The sequence below is a fragment of the Ochotona curzoniae genome, unplaced genomic scaffold, assembly GCF_017591425.1.
Source record: "Ochotona curzoniae isolate NIBS_2020 unplaced genomic scaffold, NIBS_Ocur_1.0 scaffold_4505, whole genome shotgun sequence".
NCBI lineage: Eukaryota > Metazoa > Chordata > Mammalia > Lagomorpha > Ochotonidae > Ochotona > Ochotona curzoniae.
Window position 1 is genome coordinate 36,727,604 of NW_024467118.1, and position 20,750 is coordinate 36,748,353.

The following is a 20,750-nucleotide window of genomic DNA, read 5'->3' on the forward strand; positions in this document are numbered from 1 at the left end:
ATCTGGATCAGAAATGAGCTGCATCATGGGCCACAGGCAGTGTCAGCAGCAACTTAACCCCCTGCACCACAAGCAATGCTTGCCCCAGACTTATTTTTTTCTATACCTTCGCAAACGGTGCTTTATATTTTATAAACAATTATAACTGCTGGCTAATCTCACTGAATAAAATACATTAAGCATAATTCTAAATGGACATGTGTTGCTTTGTTTTATTCTCATAACAACCTTGGAGAGAAGAACGAATAAAACACAGGTTTAGAAGCCTGGAGCAGTCCCTGAATGCTGGCACTAGGAGGTGGGTCTCTTCACAGTACATGGGTGTCCTGAAGAATGTGTATTTCTTTTTGGTTACTTAACTACATCCTAGTTTGGACATTCTTGCTTATTTCTTATTCTCATTTTGAACGTTTTAAATAACCTTAGTGCATATAGTAGTATAAAGGTGTTTGTGGTTTAAAAAAAAATGCCAATAACTTCAAAATAAAAAGTGAAAGTTCTCTTTCCTCAGCCTCAGGCCTCCTCAACAGATAGCTTGCAAATTTCTTGTGTAACTTTCCAAAGATCTTGCTTCATTGTAGACTGTTAAAGTTTAGCTAGATGACATAGCTTTAAAATCTTCGTTTATTTTTGTCTCCTTGAATGTGATTGAAAGGTAGGAGGTAGGATATATGTGTGTGTGTGTGTGTATATACATGTTTACTCTGATGGGTGGGCTAGGCTGAAAGCAGAAGCCAGGAACCTTGATCTGCCCTCCCATGTGGCTGGCAGGAACTGAAGCCCTTGGCCACCTTGCACTGCCTTCCCAGATGTGTTAGTAGTGATTGGATCTGAAGTAGAGCAGTGAGGACTCCAACTGGTGCTCCAGTTTGGAATGCCAGCTTTGCAAGTGGTGGCTCAGCACACTCAGCCATAATGCTAGCCTCAGATGACACAATGTATGGGGTTGTCATAATTGAACTGCCTTCAGAGCTTCAGTGAATATTAGGCCAAACTCTACGTTTTCGTGTGACTTAAAAAAAGGTTGTCCCAGTGTAGTAGTCAAGTGGCTAAAGTCCTTGCCTTGCATGTGTTGGGATTCCATATGGGCGCCAGTTTGTGTTATGGCAGCCCTGCTTCCCATCCAGCTCCCTGCTTGTGTCCTGGGAAAGCAGTTGAGGCCAGCCCAAAGCCTTTGGATCCTGCATCCGGGTGGGAGACCCAGAATAAGCTCCAGCCCCCTGGCTTCAAAGCAGCTCAGCTCTGGATGCTGTGGCCACTGGGAGAGTGAATCAGTAGACGGATGGTCTTCCTCTCTATATATCTGCCTTTCCAACAAAAATAAATAAATCTTTAAAAATAAATAAATAAAATAAAAATTAAAAAGTTCCTGAAATCATGTAATCTTTCAAGTCTTCATGTCCTCATGCGATTCAAGGACTGTCTTTCTGGAGATGAAAGTCCTCACTGAACTGCTTTTGTATTCTAAAGATTATTGTGCCCAAGTGCTCTGAAAAGCTTATTCTAGTTCATCGTCTTACATGAATTAGAGCAGTTTTCAATGTGTAGCAGTTTGCTTATACCTTTTTTTTAGTATGTTTGCTCAGTTTATCAGTTTGAGATATGGGCATCTTATTGTATTTTTGTTTTCATAATACAGTTCCCTAGGCTCAGGGATTGCCCCTTTCACTCTCCCCATTTACCCTGCCCCACACCACACCCCCCCACACACAGATTTCCTCCATATTGTTAGGATACACTAGTCCTCCAGCAACAGCCGTACGTCCATCATTCTGCCATTTAACTGTGTCATGGCATTGTAGGTATAGACAATGGTGGTGGTCAGCATTTTATTGTCAACATATATATTTAACAGTCATTGGAGATCCATCATTTATTCGGGAGTAGAGGTGTCTACTGCACTGTATCTTCCTTCTTGGTATGAATGTCTCCCTTATACAGTTCCTTTAGATAAGCATATATATATATACATATATATATATATATACACATATACATTTTTACCTCTATATTGATCTGATATTTTGTGTGAAGGTTGCCTTATATCAGAACATATGATATTTGTCCTTTTGGGATTTGCATATTAAAATGAGCATAATGGCCTCTCTTTGGAACTATTTTGTTGCAAATGGTAGAATTTCATTCTTTTTAATGGCTGAGTAATATTCTGCAGAGTAGATGTACCCCAGTTTCTTTACTCATTACTATCTCAGCTGGCATCTGGGTTGTTTCCATGTCTTCATTGTTGTAGATTGTGCTGCTATAAATATAGGATTACAGTTCACTTTCTCATATGCAGATTTCACTATTCCCGTAAGTGGGATAGCTGGGTCATATAGTATTTGTCTTCTTCCTACAAGTTCACTAGCTCCCGTCTGCCACTTTTACTAAGAACCCTACACTCTCTACATGTATCATATTAGCAAAATTACAACGTATGAGAGTGTGTTCTGAGTATCTCTTTTTCTTCCTTTATGTAAAAGATTAGTGTTTGCTAAACATATGAAGTACATCCCAGTGGTTTTGTAGTGAGTAAATAATGTAATCCAAGCGTTGGAGCATTCAGTCCTGAACACAAAGGGAGTGCTAAGGAGCCTACTGAGACTCATGATTCAGCTGAGCTAATTGGAATTTAGGGATTGATGCAACAAGGCAACAGGTTCCAGAATGAAGTCAAATTTTCCTGATGTTGGCGATAAATCTATAAATTCTGAGTATATTAATTGCCGAAGAGTTGTTGCTCAGGGATCAATAAATCACTTCTAAAGCAGCATTAGAAGGGCTGTGCTTCTCTGTGGCGTATTAGTTACTATTATGTTATTGGGCTCCTGAGTGTTGGGTAAATTCATTTCTTCAGCTCTTAACATTGTACTAAGTGACCTGGCAGCAGATTTAATGATTTTCTTTATAATGTTTAAGGTTAACTCTTTAGTCACTCTCCAGAAGAAAAATCTCCTCCTAATCCCACCAGCGTTTTGGAACTATTAAGTACTATAATTCCAAGTCACGTAGACGTTCTTAGATGTTTTACAGGAAGACGAGGAGAGGGAAGAATTTCTCCTCCTCCCTAGTGAGTTGAAAATAAATTACAGAAGCAGGAGGTCATGATGAAACATGTTTGTGTATTGTGTACTCCTGACCAAAAAATGCAAACTTGATGTCTTATTCAGGAAGATTTTGAACAAGAGTGAACAGCTAGAAATCATAATTTGGTGTGGGAACCATCTACTTTGTTACCTTTAACTTTTCTTTTTTTTTTTTAATTGGAAAATCAGATATACAAAAAGAAAGCTCTTCCGTCCATTGATTCAATCCCTAAGTGGCAGCAATGACCAGAGGTGAGCTGATCCAAAGCCAGGAGCCAGGAACCTCTTCCGGGTCTCCCATGTGGGTGCAGAGTCCCAAGGCTTTGGACCATCCTCGATTGCTTTCCCAGGCCACAAGGAGGGAGCTGGATGGAAAGTGAGGTGGCCGGGATTAGAACCGGCACCCGTATGGGATCCTGGCACATGCAAGGCAAGGACTTTAACTTCTGTGCTGGGCTTGGAACCTTCAGCTTGTCCCTGCACATCAGCAGACACAGGTACTCCTCTCCTCATTGGAGGCTGTCATTGCTGAGAGGGGATGTGTGAAACCTCACACTCCTTGAACCTGGTGGGGCGGGGCAATGTTCCCGAGGCTGAATAAAGCACTTTTCTATGTGAATGGATAATGGATATAATGGTGCTTTTAGGGTGACAAGGATGAGACCCCTCTTCAAGAAGAATGTTGAAAGTCATGCAGGAAGCAGAGGCTCCTCAGGGAACTATCACACTACACCTACATCCTGAACGTCATAAAAATTAGCCTTTAGTTAAAAAAACTTTCAGACTCTCACATGAGCTCTTGAAAAATTAAATTACATGTCATTGGACTTGAGGAGAGAATGTGATTTCCTGGCAGAAAGATTTCTTCAGTTGGAGGTTCTGTACCAGTGAAATAAGGCTAATATGGGACTCTCAAAGAAAAAGTAGGAATGTGAGTACTAAGCAAGTGACTCATGGATATGATTGCATGTAGAAACTTTTCCCATGACAGAAGGTACTCCATTGTTGCATATTGATTCAAGTTTATGTCCAAAGTAGGAACCATTTTTCTAAAATACATATTGTGTTGCAAACTACCTAAACAGGGAAACAGTGTCACATTGTTACGCATGTAGCATGTAGGCTCCATTTAACAGGTGATACATGGCTATCTGCAAAGACCCTGGAAATCTCAGGAGCCACTTTGGTTTAATTAGGCTAACTCAGTAAGTGCATCATAATTAAGAAGAGCTTTGCCATTCTTTGGTGTTCTGTACACTGGGCATTGGATTTTTTTTTTCCCACTTGTATGTGCTTGCTATGAATTTCTTGGTAAAGGAAAGATAAATTCTAGCAGTGCTCATCAGAGCCACTTTTTCATCTAGCGCTTGAATTCTCTTTACAGTATCCCTGCCAATTGTTACACCTCTTCAGTATCTCTGGTGACAGGAAACCCATTAACACATTGCAGTCTGTCCCACTGGGGGCAGATAGAATAAGGTGAGCTGTAGCAAACCTTAGAGAATCTTGTAGATCCTTCAGAATTGACCTCATATGGCATCCAGGAAAGTATTATATAAAAATATATTTATTTATTTTAAAAAATGTATATTTATTTGAATAAGAAAGAATGGATTTATCATGCATTCAGTGGTTTACTTTCCAAGTGCTTGCAACAACCAGTGCTGGACCAGGCCAAAGCCTAGAGCCAGGATTTTCATCCAGATCTGCCAAGTGGTTAACAGGAATCCACACTTGGGCCTTCCTCTGCTGCCTCCCAGCTGCGTTAGCAGGGAGCTGGCTGGGAAACCAGCTGCACTTTGAACCAGGCACTCCGATACGGGATACAGGTGTCTCAGGCAGTGGCTTAATTTGCTGTATCTCAGAGTCTGAGCCCAGACAAGTACTTCTAAAACTTCCAACCTGGAAATCCTGAGCACTGCAGGGAGACAATGAGGAAAAGCAAATGGACAAAACAGCATTTAGTAGTATAGATGCCCTCCATGCTTTTCTGATACAAAAATAATTTCTGATTTCCCCAAGACCTATACATGGCAGAAAAATGTAAGGAAAGGTTTATTTTGTTTTGTTTTTATTTTCACAGTGTCTAACTTTTAAACCTGTTAGCCCTTCCTCCTGTCCATAAGCAGTACCTAGGGCCACTGAGAAAAGAAGTGGCCAAATCAGAAATCCCAGTATTAAGATGTGTTGATTATACATGCGCTGGGCTTACACAGTAAAACTCCTATACTCCCAAACTGAGCATATTGTGTGTTGTTTGCATAGCAGATAGGATACGGTCCCTATCAGCCAGCACTTTTAAATGCAAAAACACAATTTTTCTAAAAGGCGTACTTTTTACATGAATATAAACAAAGGATAATTTCCTGTAACTGGGAACTATTATATTCCAAAGCCTTTTTTTCCTTAACCCTCGATCCCTCACACCTCATTTAATAGTTGTTGAGGGTTTTGGTTATATAAATGGGGAGAGGGTTTTATGTGTGTATGTGTGTTTGTCTTTTGCCTGGAATGTAAGTGACTCCAAAGCCAATTTTTGAAAGTTGTGTTGTAAGATCACCATACCTTTGGGGCATACAGGACATGGGCACTAAAGGATGGAATGTTGCCAGGAGGAGGGTTGCTCTTACTATAATCAGAAAGGAGAACTTGTTTATGATAACCAAATCTGTGCTTTTCAAACAAGAAAAAAGACTATATTTATTGGTAACATTAATTTTTCACACTTAAAACAGTCAAGTGTGTTACCAGAAAGGGTTAGGCTTCAGTGGTTTTCCTCTGAAAGCCAACTGAAAAGAAACATGCCATTTTATTCGTTATTCAAATGGCCAAATCAAACAAGGTGTAATTAGGCCTGACTTCCTGCTCCTGCTCACACACCTGAGCCCCTCCCTGCTCTGGCTGCAGCACTGCACACACAGGTCCGAGGGCAGGCACTGCAGGCTGCTTGCCTGGAACATGGCTCTCTTGTGCACGGAATCTCAAGTATGTATTTGATCGTGATAGTTGGGGGTAGAAGGCGGGGTCTTCTTAGAATTACCTGTGTGGGTTAGAGTTGCCTGTGTGGCTGGACTTGGAAAGGTGGTTGTCAAACAGCATTTGCAGGGTTTGGGGGCCTTTTGTGGAGAACTTATTTCAAGGACTGTGTGAAATCCAAGTGTTCTGTGTTTTACTCTGTGTAGCAATATTACTCCACATTTTGTACGCAGCTTTGGCTGTGAGTGTTTCTAGCCACAGGGCTGTGTGTGTGCTCTCTGCTCGGATCGGGCTCCTTTCTACCTCTAGTTCTTGATCACTGAGTTAAGGGTTTTTCTTTGGTTTGTGACTTCATTTTTTCTAGCTCTCCCTGGAAAGTTGACATCTAAATGTGGATTTCGAGAAGGGACAAAATAAGAGCAAGGAGAAAGCATTCAAGAAACAAGGAGTTAGCTAGGAGAACCTTAATTGCAAACAGAGAGCAAATGACTGTTGATTGGTTGAGTGGCTGACAGCAGGGTCACCTGACAGTTCACGGGCATGCCCATGCTGTGTTGGAGTGCTTGCTTCTTGAGTTGTAGCACCAGCCACACTGGAACATCAGACTAGATGGGAGCCAGAACTCTGCATGAGGAGGCCCTGAGCTCTTCCTAACCTTTGAGTCCAATGGTCTCCTCATCAGAGAGCCGGAAGCTGCCTTCCCTGCTCAAGTACCCAAATGTGGCTCAACGGATGGAGCCCCAACCAACAGAAGGCTCACGTGCGCAGCAGAAACCAAACCATTCTGCCTGCAGTTTCAGCGCTCCCCGCTTTTTTTTTAATTTTTTTTTAGAAGCAAAGCTATTTCCCTTAATTTTCTGTTTTGGCTTCCATCCCATTTCCCATTTTCTCCTCCCTAACCCCTAACCCCTGATCATGCTTGACTGGCACTTAGCTGGCTGTGCGATGAAGACAGATAATGGAGGCAAGGGGCCAAAGAATAAGATGAAGGGACAAATGTTAGATGGAAGACGTCCACTGCTGAGAACAAAACTGTGAAGGAATGGAATTGCCTTTCAAATACGAGAAAATCAGTGCTTTCCATCATGATGGCCTGTTGGATATGGGTTTCTGTCATTCCATGGAGTTGATACCAAGAAGAGCTGCTGCTGTCCCTCCCCAATTCTGGCTTTCATATTCTGGGTTTCATAATTCTGAGGTAATCATCGCCTCTCAGTGGACAAGTTCCCAGAGCATTGGAGACTGATGGCATTGTTTCGTAAAACATTTCCCAGTTTATCCTCTTTGGAATGTAATCCAAGTCACAACAATAGCTAATAATTACCTGCCATCACTGTAGCAGTACAAACAGCTGAGTGTGCACCTCCAGGTACTTAATGTATGTCATTTCTCCTTCTCAGGCTCTCTCCACTAATCTAGTCCCCTGCAGTGCTATGATGGCATGGAAATGTTCAGTACAAATTTTCACAATATGGGCAGCTTTGAAGTGTGATTTGTCAGGTCATGCCAACTTCTTTGTGTGCTTTTGTAGAAAATTGACTTGAGAATTTGTGAGTGAGGAGTTTGGGTTCCTGGTTTCTTCCCAAGTCTTGTGAAATCTACATTTGTCTACTCATGGATATGGAACATGCTTGAAAATTGTTAGCATAGTCCTCACAGTGAGCAAGGCATTTCAAGTTGCTTTAGCACAGTTGCAGCCAAACCGTTGCCAGAAACAATCATCATTTATTTCTGTAGTTTTTAATGGTTATCTATTTCACTCTCATGAATGCCTTGGCTCTGGATGGGACAGGTTCACCTTATAAACTTTCCAAATTGGAATGTTGGGGGCTAGGGAAAACATAGTATTTTTAATTGACATGTCAGAAATATCAAACTTGACCAAAAAATAAGTTGTTAGTGCTTACAGTTAAGGATAAATAGGAGGTTAGAGGTCAGCGTTTTACACTGAATGCTGTGTAAGGGAATTACATAGCTAAACACAGACTATCGAGAGAGGTATGGCAAGCATATTTGAGCTCCGGTGCCAGCTCTAATCAGCTGGTAGTGGCTGCCGTTGGCTTTGGCATTCAATAACCGAGAGAGATTCTGAAGTCAAGTTTATGCTGTGACCCATGTCTGACATGAGGTGGGGAAAAGGTAGTTGTACAAAGCTGTGCTAGTAAGTGAATGTCACCATCGTAGACTTAGCGGGGGTTTAGTGATAATGCAGCCTAAGGTTTTCCAAAAACCTATTCTGCATAAACGTCCTTCCTCATGATTTTAACCATGTTCCATGGTCAAGTACAACAGAGAATGATGCCTGCCTGGTTTTCTCTTAAAAATTCAGTCTGTTTTTGGCACAAAACTCACAAATGTTTTATAATAGAGACAAGTGTTTTAGTTGAACCCAGTGTTTCCTAAACCTGTTTGGCCACAGAAAACTTTTCAATGTTATCTGTCAAGTTGCTGTTGAACTAGTTTTTAGGGACACTTTTGCGGAAATGCTTGACCACTTGATTCTCACATTTTAAAAGTAAGGACATTGTAGCCTCAAATCAGTGGACTGAATCCCTGGCAGTTGAGCCCCACTGTGGGCTGGGCACCCCTAGAACCTGGGGCCACCCACTCCCAAGCCTCCAGCCCTTCCACTCCATCACCCACGTGAGAAACATTGGAAGCAATCTCGGACTTTATAGCTTCTGGCAGCCGCAGATGTCAATGTGGCTTCTACTTGCCAAATTTTATAGTTTTCTTTTAAGAATAGCAATTAAATATCTGCATGGTGTCCAGACATGAAGCTACCTCGTCATCATCAAACACAATGAGAGAAATCATTTTTAGAGTTTAATTTTATCTGGACTGGCCCGCCCCTCTGTCTTATCGTCCTTTCTTAGGAGATAAAAATGATTGTTGAGGAAAGAATTGCTAGACATGAGTTTGGTTTTCATTCAGAATCTATTTTATCATTTCCTGGGATTTGGATTTCAAAAAAGCCAATCTATTTATTGGTCTCTTTTGGACCATAAGGTTAAAAGTACATCTGTTGTCCACACAAATTTAGCTATTGGCCTTGGGACTCAGCAATCATGAAATTATAGCCATAGTAAATTTAGATGAGGACTAATTTCACTTTGGTCTGCCTATAAATCCACATGACAGAATAAACATGGTGTGTCTTGTGGTTATGTGAACACATGTAAAGAATTAAGAAATCTTTGGTGACAAGACAAAAAAAATACTCCATAAAAATGAATTGATGTTTAATGGAGGATGCATGAAAAACAGTCCTTACAGATGGCCCTGCTTTGAGCACAGGCACAAGCAAAACCCAACTTGGGCATAACCTGCCAGTTTTGTTCTGTGAGTTTTCTAGTTGTGGGCCCAGGCACTGCACTTTCCTTCCGAAGAAAGGAATCCCTGGAAAAGATAACCACTGTAGAGCCATCACTCTACCTGAGGCAATTTCTTACCCTGCATTTACATTAGAAAAGATTTAGGGACATGGTTGCTTTTGCTTTCTGCAAAAAACTTCCTTCCTGGGAAACCATGTGGCTGATTGCATGTGGAAGACGGGGCCAGCTGGCGGCTAAATTTGCCATCCTGCAAACATCATTGCTATCCCACAAAAATCATTACCATCCCTTTGAAGATAAATTTTTCCAGTGATGTATGAGGGAGGAAAAATAGATACCCATCTCTCAATGTGACTTTGTTTCCCGAGGAGCATTAAGGCACTGACTTAGAGGAGAGCATAAAGACCCAACTGTTTTCAAAGTGTTTTTATTTAATAAACACCTCGTTGTTTTAATAAACTGCCTATTTCTAAGATTTACTATTTCCTTAGGAGAGTTAGAAAGCACTAACCAAGATTCACTGTTTTAAGAGCCACATGTTTAAAATGCAGTGCACAGAAAATTTCCATGATACATACCTGTGGCTCAATAAAATAAAGATAGCCATAAGAAACTGTCACTTATAAAATCTTTACTTCCTGCTAAGTGGTAGTATTAGAGTAGCATTTGTAGCCAGCTCAAAAGCCAAGTAATGCCAGATGTAATTATTGAATTGGTTTCTCTCATTTATCAGTTGATTTATTCTTATGAAAGGCGGCAATCCTGACCCCCATCCTGCAGAATCAGTGTTCTAAGCATTCCCAAATGGATACTCAGCACCAAAGTACAGATCTGAGACCCGTGCCCCCTGCCAGGGTCACAAGGGCAGGAAGAAAGGGTCATGTCAGGAAGGTCAGCTTTTTGGTTTTCCTCCACTATGCAAGATGGAAATGGGTGGGGGTTTTCAAGAATAGTCATAGGCTCTGAAACACCTGTGCCACCCCCTGATTTTAATTACTCCCCTGACCTCCATTGGTCCTTAACTGAGCAGGTCCCGGGACTGCAGTCAGACCTCCAAGGCTTGGGCTGTGATTGAGTCAGTGGTTATTTTAAACATAACCTTGAAATGTAGAAAGTGAACAATTAAATATTGAACTTTGCTATGTAAAACACCTTCTTGAATTTCAGTCCAGCCATATCCTGCTGGTGCCACAATATGATCCTTGAATTTTTGGCACCATCTCATTTTTAGGAATGTTTAGAAAATACTGAGGGCGGTGGAAATAGCATTAGGCTACAACATATATATATATATATGGTGTGTATGGATTTAATTTCAAAAAATGAGTAGACTGGGATACAGAAATATGTCATCTTACAGAATCTTAAATACTATAATTTTCCCCACCCCCTGCTATGTTCTGTAATCTTCTGTGAATAAAAGTGGGACGTTCAAGACTCATGGAATCTGTCAACATTATTCCCTCTCCAAGAAATTTATTTCAACTTAAGTAGTCTATCCAAAGCAAACTCAATGTGTATGTATGCAGTCATGTCTGACTTTGGAAAGATTTTTGAAGGAGCTGTACTTCCATGGCATAGAAGAGCCTAACCCATTCAATGAAATCTATTCTGTATTTCTTCATGCCAAGAACTGGATTTTCTTCTCTGTTAGCTCCATTACTAGGTCCAAGAATTAAGAAGCCCCTTTAACTGGTATCTGTCCCTAGTATCAGTTTCTGGGTTGGAGTTGAAGTGCAATAAGCTTCTTAATGAATACACAGTTGATTGTGACTGTGTCCTAACCCTCTTGTATCTGACTTCCAGTTAGTGCAAGGTTATTTTTGCACTCTGTTTATAGCCTTGAAATCTGACAGCCAGTCTCAACTGGCTCTCTCCTATCTTAGCAACTCTAAATTCTTTTGAAAGGGGATTTACCACACGCTAATTTTTCAAGGTTTGATTCTCTGTTTTTCTCTCAGATCCCTGTTGTGGATAATGACATAGTCCTTGAGCAGCTGTGCCAGAGATTAGGTTGAAGAATCAATAAATGCTTTCCGAACATGTTTTTACTCAAAGTCTCAATAAAAGTTAAAAACACACGTATTGTGTAAGATGAAATTTTGGAGATTATCTGGATTCAGTTATCCTTCTTTTGCATTTTCTGTTAGTAAAAAACAGGTGAGATTTGCTCACATCTAAAAATGTAATAGCAGCCACTTCAAGTTTGCTGTAAAAATAGTCATATGTGAAAGGCACAGAGCATAGAATAGGCATTCAGTAAATATTAGCTTAGTTTTCATTTACATGAATCTTTAAGAACAATCATCATTCCTATATATTATATCATCTTTTCTTCATCCTAAGTATGAGATTGTAATTATAAATTTCAATAATTTTGTGACAGAAAATTCGATGTGTGATTAAGTTGAAACTTGCCACTTTCAGAATAGGAATATAAACAAGATTTTTTTCAAACATTTATTTATTTGAAAGGCAGAGTGACAAGGAGAGAGAGAGATAGAAAGATAAAGAGGTTTTCTATTCATTAGCTGTCAAATAGCTGCAATGGCAGGAGCTGAGCCAGGCCGAAGCCAGGAGCCTAGGCCTCCATTTGGTTCTCCCACGTAGGTCTCAGGGGCCTGAGCATATGGGTCACCCTCTGCTGCTCTTCCAGGAACATTCAGAGGTAGAGCAGCTGGGACTCTAACTGGTGCTGGGGATAGCATGCCATCTCTATGCTGGCTTCCTGTGCTGTGTCACAGCTCTGTCGCCCATAGACAGGATGTAAATCAGTCTGTTCTCCAGCATCCTGTTCACCAGACACATGGCTGCCAGATATTAGAGATGGAATATGAAAATCCACAAGATGTCCTCAAGTAGAATTTTACCTCACTTCGCCACATTACCTACTTCCCCTCATGCTTGTCTCTTTACCATGGTTCCTCTCTGCTCTTACCACATGATAGAAAGAAAAGAATTCTCAGTATCTGGAGGGAAGAGAATGTATCCTCTAGAAAGAGACTAAGAGGCGGATAGCAAGTGTGTTTAGAAACTTCCAACTTTGTTGGTTTGAATTGGCCTCAACTGCAGTACCAAGGAGTGAGGGAGAGCAGAATGTTCTAGTGAAACGGTGACATCTGCCAGGGGAGAAGGCACAGGGACAAACTGTCCCTACCTGGGTTCAGCTCACCGAGCACAGCTGGTCCTCTCCCCAGGCTTCCCAGTGGAGTGCCTCACACCAGTGTGGCTTTGCATCAGCTACGCTAGCAATAAGAATTTAGTGTGGGAAAGTTTTCGGGAGGTCAAGATTGAACAGTCCTGGTGTTAACCTCTCCTGGAGAGACTACTCAGTGCTTTGAGTCTTTTGCCAGGAAGCTGATGGAATTATGACCTTTAAGAAATTTAACTAAGCAAACATGACCAAGGCACACACATCTCATCCAAAATGTGGTGTCAAAGAATTCCCAGGTCCTCTTAGTTCAGATAAGAAGGTGATTTATCTTCGATTCATTTCGTGAAGAGTGGACAAAGCTAGTTTCGTCTTTGGATGGAATCACCAAAATTATCTTGAGTCTAGTTTTATGCTGCTAAATGCACTTAAGTTTGGGTTGCTGAGAGTCAACAAATCTCTCTCCACATATATCTTAAAGCAGATCAGGGCAGATATTATTTGAACAATCTATCTGTTCTATCTTGTCTACATTTGTACACTTGTTCTTTGAATAGTTTGTTGGCAAGGATCCATGGTTTAAAATGTTGGTTTTACTATGATTCAGATTAGATGAGGCCAATGGGTTAGGAGATGAATATCATCTGGGAAGACAGTTTGCACTTCTAGGTCTCTGAAGTAGGAACACGTGGACCCCCAACGTTCCTTAGGGGGTAACTAGGATTAGAGAAGAGGCAGAGGGAGGGAACTGAAAATGGTGACCAGAGCCTTGATGATGGTTTCTACAGAAAGGTGTAGGTGAGGCTGAGTGAGCAGGTGCAGGCTGGGTGAATGTGGATCATGTCAGCAGACTGCCAGGCATGGGAGCCATTCCTAGGCTTCTGGCACCTAGTCCTGGGGAAGATTAGATTAAAAGTGATCTTGAGCTGTAAGGCCAATGGAGAAGTAGTAGGAGGTATGAATTCTAAATTGATTGGTTTGCAGGGAGAGTCCAAGGCTGTCTCTCTTGAATGGATCCCCTGAGGTCAGAGCATCAGAAATTAAGAAGACGTGAATGACATAGTCCATAAACCTTTTGCTGTAACCTGAGTGAATAAGTTAGTAAGACCAGGCTGCTAATGTATTTGCTGCCTATATCTTTTCTTCTGGTGTCCAGTGTTTTGTTGTGTTTACTGATTGCTGTCTCCAGCAATAACCTTATTACTACTGCTCAGTTCAGGGTTGATTTTAATTCATTCTGAAGGCATAAGGGTACTTCAGAAAGTTTGTGGCAAATGAAAGGAAAAGTAATTTTTAGTGCAAAAAATTTTGAAACCCATTCATGTATTTTTTCCAGAACACACATTTTCCATGAACTTCCTAAGGACTCTTTTTCTTTTTTGGAAGAAACACTCTAGGAAGACATTTTGTGTCATATGTGTGTGATGTTAGCATGTCAAAAGAAGGATTCTCATAGCCAGATTAATAAATGCTGGGTTAGACAACACTTCCTGCAGGACTTGTTGGGGGCCTTAATAAGAAAATGTCAATAGTTAACCTTGAAGAGTAAGATTTAAAATCTAGCATTTTCCAGGCCTGGTAGGCCACAGTTCCTCTCACTGTTCATTTTTTTTTCTTGAGTGGAACATATTCTAAAGTAATACGAGGCAGATATTAAGTAGTTTTCAAGCATCAAACATGTGAGACATACTATGGCTCATTGAAAAAAAAATTTAGATGCTCTTTTTTTTTTAGCCATAAAGCCACATTTGATTTTTCTAAATGATGAAATTATGCATTAAACATCAAATATTTAAGAAAACAACACATAGTCTATATGAAAGTGACTGAAGATCAATTGTCAAATAAGTGATAACAAAATATTTTGAGCACACTGAGAAATAAATTTAAAAATTACAAGTTTTTATACACTCAAGTCAAGGGACCAGAGATGCAAAACACACCAAGTAAGATGGCTTTGTTAAAGTGACTAACCTGGATGGTGGAACCCACTTAGGATTCTATAATGCAGGTCAGAATAGTGCAGGACATATTAGGCCAATGCTTTAAAAAGTATTGATTATTATTTATTTGAAAGGCAGAGTTAGAGGGAAAGACCGAGAGAGTCAGAGAGAGAATCTTCTGTCCATTGGTCACTTCCCAACTATCTGCAATGGCCAGGGCTGAGTCAAACCCAAGCCAGGAACCTTGAACAGCTTCCCAGTCTCGCATGTGAGGCAGGGGCTTCCTAGGCACACTAGCAGGGAACTGGATATGAAGTGAGGCAGGTGGGTCTGTGAGCCACCTGTGGCATCAACCTCCCAAACATGTACCAGTTCAAGTCCTAGCCACTCCATTGACTCCCCCTCTGTGCTAATGTGCCTGGGAAGCAGCAGAAAATGTCCCCAGTCCTTGACTCCTGCACCCACATGGGAGACCTGAGACAAGCCCCTGGCTCCCTGCTTTGGCCTGGCCCAGCCTCAGACCTTTGTGACCTTCTGGGCAATGAACCAGTGAATGGAAGATCTGTCTCACTCTCTCTTTCTCCCTGCAATTCTGACTTTCAAATAAAATGAACAAATCTTTGAAAAGAAAGAAACGCAGTAAAGTCATGGGCCATATGTTAAGGAATGAGCATGATTCTGGAAAACCTTTATTTGTGAGGTTCTGAAATCCATGGAACTTTCTATGTCAAAAATATTTTTTTTTGTTTTTTTTTTCTCCAAATACTTAAAAGCATAAAAATAGTTCTTCACTTGCAATAAAAACAAGCTGTAGACTAGTAAATGTTGGTTTGCAGAGTTAGAGGAGGTCTTACACTCCTTAGGCAGTTACCAAAGGTTGCCCAAGAAATGCATTTAATAAAAGAAATGAATCTTTCCATTTTAATATCCCCATTGCAATTTGCCATGCTTCATTTCCCCTTTAATTGTGCATTTGTTTCTTTTTAAAATAGTTTAAAAGATGTATTTATTTTTACTTCAAAGTCATGAGAGAGAGAGAAATCTCCCATTAGCTGGCTCAAATAATTTTAATGGGCAGAGCTGAGCAGACTGAAGCTGGGAGCCAGGAGCTTGTTGTTGTTGTCCCACATGGGTGCAGAGGTTCAGGTCCTCAGGCCCTCTTGTGCAGCTTTCCCAGTCCATAGTATGGAGCTGGATTGGAAAGGGGAGCAGCTTGGACTCAAACTGGTGGCCATGTGTAATGCGGGCACTGCAGGCAGAGAAATAATCTGATTTGCCACCACACCAGCTCTTCTTTTGTTTCTTTTCTATGGAAAGTAAAAATACTCTAGTTGGCAGTGCAAACTCAACTAGTTTGAGTTTACCAGACTTTATTCTTTACTCATAGCCTGTAGTGTATAGTGCAACACATTGCATATAAGTGATATTTATCAGCCCAGGATTTATTCACTTGAATTTCATGTGATAGTGAAGCTTTTTCCTTGGCATTAAGGAAAAGTCGTTCCTACAGGGGTTACTTAAGAAGAATAGAACAGGATTCCAAGGAGGGAAATGCACAAAGTAAATTCTCAAACATTAATTGAGAACTAATGGAAAACAGTCCAGGCTAGTATGTGACAGAAGTAGAGATCCAGTATAGGAAAATGGTAGAAAATCGGGTCAGAAACACATTACATGCAAGGCCTCCATGACAGATCTGAAGGTTGGGGAATGAATGGGGTATGTAGGAAAAATTTTCAAGAGTATTAATCTGATGACAAAATGCATAAAGACTTTATAGCTTATAAGTGGAGAGATCAGTTGAAACTGTGAAGCCACAGTTAGAGTGCAAACTGGGCTGTAACTATGGAAAGAGACCACACAAAAGGGACTGGACAGTGGCTTTGGACCAGACAGTATTCCAAATCTGCCTGAAAACAAGGAAAAGCTAAAGGACCCCCGAATCAAGTGACACTGGCCTCCTCTACTGGCCCCAACACAGATGGTGGAATGCTCTGTTGGCTGAGAAATTTATGTGCTTTAATCCTAAAACTTGGATCTTTTTTTTCCAAGAATATCTCATGTTTAATTCTTAATATTATTTCAAGAGTTAATGCTCTATATGCAAACTCATTTGCTTCATTGAATTACTTTTCTTTTTAAAAGATGTATTTATACATTTGAAAAGCACAGCTGCAGATAGAAATGAGACCGAGAAATCTTTCATCTGCTGATTTGCTTCCCAAATGGCCACAACACAAAGCCAGGGACCTGGAACTTCACCCCTCCCTGAATGCAGGGACCCGAGTCCTTGGGCCATCTTCCTGTGCTTGCTCAGATGCATTAGGAGGGAGATGGAGCAGAAGTAAAACAGCCAGCTTTTGAGCCAGTGCTCATATAGGTTGCTGACACTGTGCCACTATATGGGCATCTAAATTAATTTTCAAATTAGGCACAGATATCTAGACTATGCTACTCTAAACAGAAAATCTTCGTGTCATATTTTCATAAAAGGATACTCATTCCAAAGAATGGTATTATAAATGAAACTCAGATAAAATCTTCCAAGTGTTAATTATAAGCTAGATAGGCTATGGTCTTAGACTTCAATCCTTTGAACTACAAGTGGCACATTCCTTCATTTTTCTTTAAAAACAATCTAGTCTGGGACTTTTTTATGCTCTTGGTTGTGTTTTATAAGACATAAAACATCCACATGCTATTGCGGGGTTGATGTACAAAAGATATTTGGGGAAGGGAACCAGTGTTAAGACCCAGTGATTTGGACGTCCACGTAGCGTGGCCCACCTTGGAGTGACTGGCTTTGAGCTTCTGATCCCAACTACTGCCAAGGCAGACTCTGGGGGTACAGTGGTGAGGACTCAAGTCGTTGGGTTCCAGCTGCCCACAGGGGAGACCTGGCTTAAGTTGTTGGCTTTTAGCTTTGTCCCCAGCCCGGTGTCTGCCATTAGAACATTTGAGGAATGCAACTGCAGATGGGAGCTAGTTAGCTCTTTTTTTATCTGCCTCACTTTCTAAAACAAAACAACAATAAAAACCGTAGTCTGGCAGCCTGTGGCCTCCCATTCCAAAGTCTTGATTGTTTAAGAAAGGAAAAATTCTGCCCATTGTGAGTGAATTACAGTACAACTGTGTTATCTCTACAGCTTGGAGGCCAAGGCAGTCAGCCAGAAGGTTTTGTAAATGTCAAAATGTGAAAGGTATTAGATTGGTTACAGTTCAGCTGATACAAAGTCTTAGGGGTCAATAAAATTGCTGCCTATTATTTTTAACATGGTGTTTCTTTTAATATGTTAGATGTTTTGACTATAGCATTTATATTTTATAATTTTAGATAAGAATGATAAAACTGTAATAACTGACCATATTATAAAATTTAAAAATAAATAAAAATAAAATTAAAAATATGGCAAAAATATAAGAGGCATTTATTATAAAAACTTTGTGAAAAACTTTGATGTGATCTTTTCAGCATGATGATCTCTCATTTCAAGGTTGGTCAAATGTTACATGATGGCTTGTAACAAATCCCATCAGTAATGTAGACACACATGTTTTCTTCTTTAATCAAACAAGCACTTATTGCATGGCATCCATGCTTTCTGGTTTGCACAGTGGTTTTGCATCTGACCACTTCTGTTTTTTCACTTCTGTCCTTTGACCTCTGTTGGCCTGCAGGTGGTTCTGTGAGGATAAGGAGCTACACAACTCTCCAGATATTCAAATCCACTGTGAGGGCGGAGACCTCCATACCCTGACTATAGCAGAGGCCTTCGAGGACGACACAGGTCGCTACACCTGCCTGGCCACGAACGCTAGTGGCTCAGACAGTACTTCCGCAGAGGTGTTTATTGAAGGTAAGGAGTGGTGCAGGGTAAATGAGCGTCAATGGTCCAGTGGCCTGGAGGTCAGAGGACAGCAGCATGAACAAGCTTTCCAGAGCACTAAGTGTCATGGTGTTAGAATTCAAACCTCATTTCTTCTGGAAAACTTTACAAATAAATCCAACAGTTCTGACACTTAGGCACGCATCAAGCGTGTCTAATGTCAACAGTTGTTCCTTTAAAGTGTTTCAGCTACATTAACTTGGATTTATTTAAAATAGTAACTATCCAACTATTTTTATCCTTCTCAAGTAAATAAAGTATGAGGACATACTTGCAATTGAAATGCCTTTTCAATCAAAGTTAAACCATAAATCATACATGGGTAGTTTAAACAGTTAAATTTTTTTAAAGATTTTATTTATTGTGTACATGAAAGACAGTTAGGGGGTGTAGAGAGAGACAGACTTTGGCCTAACATAGACCTGGCTGCCTGAGCATTTCAGCCATTTCAGAGTAGTGGATGTTCCTGCCTTTCAGATAAATGAAATTGTTTGCTGATGCTGATCAGATCTGTTCCCATCTCCAACTTCAGATAGCATACCTTAAAAAATCCTTTATTTGCTTGCTGAATTCTTAGAAAAATGGTGAATTTTTGAGTATAGTGTTCCTATACCACAATGTTAAATGAGATCAGCTTCACATTTTTTTTAAAGATTTATTTATTTTTATTGCAAAGTCAGATATACAGAGAGGAGGAGAAAGAGAGGAAGATCTTCCGTCCAATGATTCACTCCCCAAATGACCGCAACGGCCGGTGCTGCGCCGATCCGAAGTTGGGAACCAGGAACTTCTTCCAGGTCTCCCCCACGGGTGCAGGGTCCCAAATCTTTGGGCTGTCCTCAACTGCTTTCCCAGGCCACAAACAGGGAGCTGGATGGGAAGTAGAGCTTCCAGGATTAGAACCGGCGCCCATATGAGATCCTGATGCGTTCAAGACGAGGACTTTAGCTGCTAGGCTACCACACGGGGCCATTAACTTCACATTTTAGAACATTCTATCAAGTTCATCTAGCCAACCTTCATTTAGTTTATAATAAGTGCATTTTGGAGTAGACACAAATATAGCCAACACACAGTCCCTGCTATATTATGGTATTCTTAATATAATAGCAAATATGGATGTAATACAAGGTAAAAGGACATGTGATGTTGTAGTGGTATAAGAGAACTAGTGCTAGAAGCATTCAAAAGAACTTTAAAAGTCAATTGCAAGATAAGATAGATAAAATTTTCATATGATTAAAAAAAGATACTTCCCTACTTCTGAAACCAGTTTTCAAGTCCAACGCGGGTTGCCACAAAACACTGTTCGCGTTTCACTTCATTTTATTGCCTGTAGGTCCTCTCTAGAATCTTCTGAGCTGCCAGTGTCTTTGTGTGCTTGAAAGGCTCTGGATGAGCTGCTTGCTGTGGGGATGTCCACCCCGACTCTGTAAACCACAACAGTTCTTGCTAACGCTTTTGCAGATTTAATGGCATTTTCCCAGTGCAGTTTTCTGCAACATACACTGAAACTACTTAGTCAGCCAACTAGCTGTTGGGTATCTGTGACAAGAGATAAATGGAAAGGAAGGCAAGAATAAAGAGCTGTTAAGATTCAGTCTTATAAGCCCGGCATAAAGCACTCTAGAAAATGAGCTTCTTGGCCCTATGAAATATGGATAATTTTTTAAAAATGAATTTATCTGTTTTTGTGTCCAAGAAAAGTTACTTAAAATGTTAGAAAAGATAAAGTCTTTGACTCACATGATGACTCAAAGTTATAAATGGTTCATATTTTATGTATTCTGGTACTCATTTAGTCCCTGGCTTGTCCCTGTTGACCTGGGTTATAGCACATTGCTACAATCACATCAGCTGTGGTCCTTGGGCATCTGTCTGAAGGTAGGAAGTTTTCTTTAGAATTTTAAACCGCCATTGAAATGTACTCTAAAATTTTAACATCCTAGTTGGAAAGTATCTAAATTCTACTTTTTTTTTTTAAGATTTATTTTTATTATTTTTTCATTGGAAAGGCGGATATATAGAGAGGAGAGACAGAGAGGAAGATCTTCCATCCGATGACTCACTCCCCAAGTGAGCGCAACGGGCCGATACTATGCCGATCCGAAGCCAGGAGCCTCTTCTGGGTCTCCCACGCGGGTGCAGGTTCCCAAAGCTTTGGGCCGTCCTCGACTGCTTTCCCAGGCCACAGGCAGGGAGCTGGAAGGGAAGCAGGGCTGCCGGGATTAGAACCGGCGCCCATATGGGCTCCCGGGCGTGCAAGGCGAGGACCTTTAACCACTTGCGCCACTGCGCCGGGCCCTAAATTCTACTCTTATAAACACTTGTAGAATGATACAAAGGAAATTATACTTTAAGAACAGTAATTT

The 20,750-nt window shown here is 40.7% G+C and overlaps 1 protein-coding gene across 2 annotated transcripts in view; it reads left to right on the forward strand.

Moving 5' to 3' along the window:
- Positions 1 to 20,750, forward strand: part of PALLD (palladin, cytoskeletal associated protein) — a 390,044-nt gene that overhangs the window by 134,921 nt on the left and 234,373 nt on the right. For both annotated transcript variants that reach the window (XM_040965793.1, XM_040965794.1), the window contains exon 2: positions 18,170 to 18,348. In XM_040965793.1, the coding sequence (XP_040821727.1) occupies positions 18,170 to 18,348 (179 nt within the window). The remainder of the gene's footprint in view (positions 1 to 18,169; positions 18,349 to 20,750) is intronic.